General features: G+C 40.3%; 1 protein-coding gene across 1 annotated transcript; it reads right to left on the bottom strand.

The window, feature by feature from the left end:
* Positions 1-2,254: 2,254 nt before the first annotated feature.
* On the bottom strand, positions 2,255-3,271 carry LOC149957576 (uncharacterized). The gene has a single exon (XM_090167101.1). It carries the CDS (start codon positions 3,269-3,271, stop codon positions 2,255-2,257), a length of 1,017 nt encoding a protein of 338 aa, XP_090023227.1.
* Positions 3,272-3,577: the final 306 nt, after the last annotated feature.

Consider the following 3,577-nt stretch of genomic DNA (forward strand, 5'->3'; position numbering starts at 1 on the left):
GGTAAATCATATTTCATGTTGAAATAATTTAGAGTATTTTAAAAGATTAAATTGGACTAAACCAAAATAAAGTATGTAAAAAATGAATACAAATAAATAATAATGAATATAAATAAATAAATAATGAAGAATATAAATAAGTAATAAAGAATCCAGTACATCTTGAATCATCAGTAAGTGAAACATCAGATGTGGTGTCCTTTTGTAAAATATTATTGGAACTTTCACATAATTTAGGAATTGATGTATCATCGAGGGCTAAAATATTGGCGCAGCCAGATGCCTCCAACTTTGCCATAAAAGACCTCTTATAGGCAGACTTAAACTGAGCTACTGTGAGGTTATTGATATAGCCTCCCTGCTGTCGATAAACACTAAATGTAAGTTCTAAGTGATCTTGAGATAACTTGTAGGTAGGGAGATATCTGTATAAAGTGAAATTCTTAAAATTTGATTCTTACAACTCAACTTTAAACCTAATCAGTACTTCAATGGTCCTTTAGGCGTAACTAGAGTATCTACCAGATGTAGAATACCAGTGATCGAAACTGCAAAACCCAGAGGTCCAGTTTTTCTAGTTGGTTCTGAAATAAAGTTTCCTTCGCAATCACATAGATTTAACATCAAATCTTTCATTTTCAGGAGGCTTGTCCTTGCTCTCTCTTTGTTATAGCTATTGATTGGAGCCATGTACCCTATAGCGTATGGATTTCGTGAATTGAGGATATCAAACGCACTGAGGTAAGCAAAACAAACTTAATATCTTAACATGTGCTTATACTTACACCCTATCTCTATACCTATCCACAATTTCAATGAAGTTAACTGTTGGATCACATTTCTGAATCTCTTTGACCTTAATTTCCTTCAGAAATTTCATGGCGTTCGCTACTGAGACACTCATTGTTTGTACTCCCAATTTTGTTAAGAATAAAACTAATCAAACAACTGCCTCGATTAAAGCAATGCAAAGGAATGTTTATTCACAAAAACCTGAATGAGTATTTATACAACGAAGTTAAAAAAGGTATAATATAAAAAAACAATGTAAACAATACGACCTATACAAAATAGATGTTCAGGGAAATATGTAAATATATTTCGTCGTCCATTGCGTCAGTCCAGTCTTTTGATTTCTCCGAATTGACAGCTTCAAAGTAAGTAGAAGGCTCTTCGATCTCTGCAACCATGGCTTCAAATAGACGTTGGGACATTTTACTTGTATGACGGTCTCGCCGCTTGATGGGATAAGGTATCTCTATCTTTGGTGCCACGTCCTCATGACCAGATGAAGTGGCAGCGACGGTATTGTTCGAACCATCCTCGTCGGCAGAATGACCAGATGAAGTGGCAGCGACGGTATTGTTCGAACCGTCCTCGTCGGCAGAATGACCGGCGTCTTCCGAGTCCTGATATTCGTAAGGACCAGTGCTTCTGAAAGAACTGATTAACTCTGGTTCGAAAACAACATCTCTACTGCATACAAGCCTGTTTGTTTCTTGGATCCAAACTCTGAAACCATCAACATCATTGTTATATCCAACGAAAAAACTACGTACGCCTTTTGGATCCCATTTACGACGCCGTGCATCAGGTGTTTTGACGTAACACACAGTGCCAAATACTTTAAAGTCGTGTACTCTCGGTAGCTTGCCATGAAAAAGTTCATAAGGGGACTTGTTCTCCACGCGACATGAGCCAACTCGATTGAGAATGAATGTTGCCATATTTATAGCTTCAGCCCATAGACCTTTGGGTAATTTCTTGGCTAACAGCATTGTACGAGCCATGTCTAGAAGCGTACGATTGGTCCGTTCGGCGCATCCGTTCTGTTGTGGAGTGTATGGATTGGTTTTTCGAAACTGAGCACCAATCATGGACAAAATCTCTGCAACATCATGGTTATCAAACTCGCCTCCACCGTCGATCAGCATTGACAACATCTACCACCGCTTTTGAAACTTGAGATTTCTCCTTTAAAAAAATAGATTAAGCGGTACCTCGAGTAATCATCAGTGAAGCAAACAAAATACTTAGTACCACCCAAGGACAGCGTATCCATCGGTCCACACACGTCTGCGTGAATAAGCTCTCCTACATGAGCCGATCTTTGTGTCCTTTCTACAAACGGACGACGACTTTGTTTACCCTCAACACAGGCTCCACAGAAATCGTTTTTGTCTCCAACAGTGATATTCATTCTTCCGAGTACTGATTGGACTTGCCGTTTATTCATATGACCAAAACGTTCGTGTCAGAATTGCAAAGAATCAACGCCAGTCAAGTTTGCTTCTGAAGTGCGGATACGAATATTTAAAGTATAGAATACACCAGTGTAATCCGCCACCAACTTGTCAACTCCATCTCGAACGAATAGCATTTGTTGACCAACGTCTCTGAAACGAAGCCCCTTCTCTTTCGCCGACTTTATCGAGTATAGATTGCGCTTCAACTGTGGGACATAAAGAACATCAGAGATTGTTGAGATAAAAAACTTGCCTTCAATGATGGTATCAACATCTATAGATCCCTGGCCAATGGCGTCGATTCTCGCTCCATTCCCTAATGTAATGGGAATCGGTTCGGTGAATTTTTCGAACTTGGTAAACCAGGAAAACTTAAACGACATATGGCAGGTCGCACCCGTGTCGACAATGAACCTTTCAGCTGGGTCAATGATCGAAGTAGTTTCGCCAATGAGCAATTCTGCGGATCCAAGTTGTTCCCCAGATTTGAGTGGCATTTTTTTATCTTCCCTTTTCAATTTGCAGTCACGTTTGTAGTGACCCCATTTACCACAATGGAAACACCTGACACCTCTCCTTTTCTGTTTGGCCAGTTCCCTGACGCGAGTGATATATTTCAACATGGGTTCATCAGATCCTTTCAACATGGGCTTCGACCATTCGAATTGAAGATTTAAGGCTTCTTGCTCTGTCTTCGGTTCGTAAGTATATTGCAGTGCCAACCACATGTCACGGGCACTTGCATGGCGTCGAATTATCGGGAAGTCGCTCGAGTCCACCATTTTGGTAATGACCACTTTAGCCGCTCTATTGCCTTTTTCCCAAGCTGCTGCTCTCTTGGTAAAGTCGGCCTGGTCCGTCGTGCTTGCGCTAGGCAACAGAGGAGTCGGAAAAAGAATCTCCCCTGATACCACCTCATATGCTCCTGGTCGGTCCATCAATAAGATCTCAACGCCAAATTTCCAATTAGCCCAATTGGAAGACCCGTGCAGCTTCTGGAAACCGGAAATGTCTGGCTCCGCCATCTCGACCACGAAGAAACGTAGAGACTGACAACTTGACAGACCTTCGAAAGGAATACTGCAACGGTAGATTGACTTGAAGAGAACAGTGAGCTATACTTGCATGGAACCTGAACCACGGACTGCTACCATGTTAAGAATAAAGCTAATCAAACAACTGCCTCGATTAAAGGAATGTTTATTCACAAAAACCTGAATGAGTATTTATACAACGAAGTTAAAAAAAAGGTATAATATAAAAAAAACAATGTAAACAATACGACCTATACACAATAGATGTTCAGGGAAATATGTAAATATATTTCTTTC

Source organism: Leiobunum rupestre, chromosome 2 (assembly GCF_980474605.1).
Source record: "Leiobunum rupestre chromosome 2, qqLeiRupe1.1.hap1, whole genome shotgun sequence".
NCBI classification, from domain to species: domain Eukaryota; kingdom Metazoa; phylum Arthropoda; class Arachnida; order Opiliones; family Sclerosomatidae; genus Leiobunum; species Leiobunum rupestre.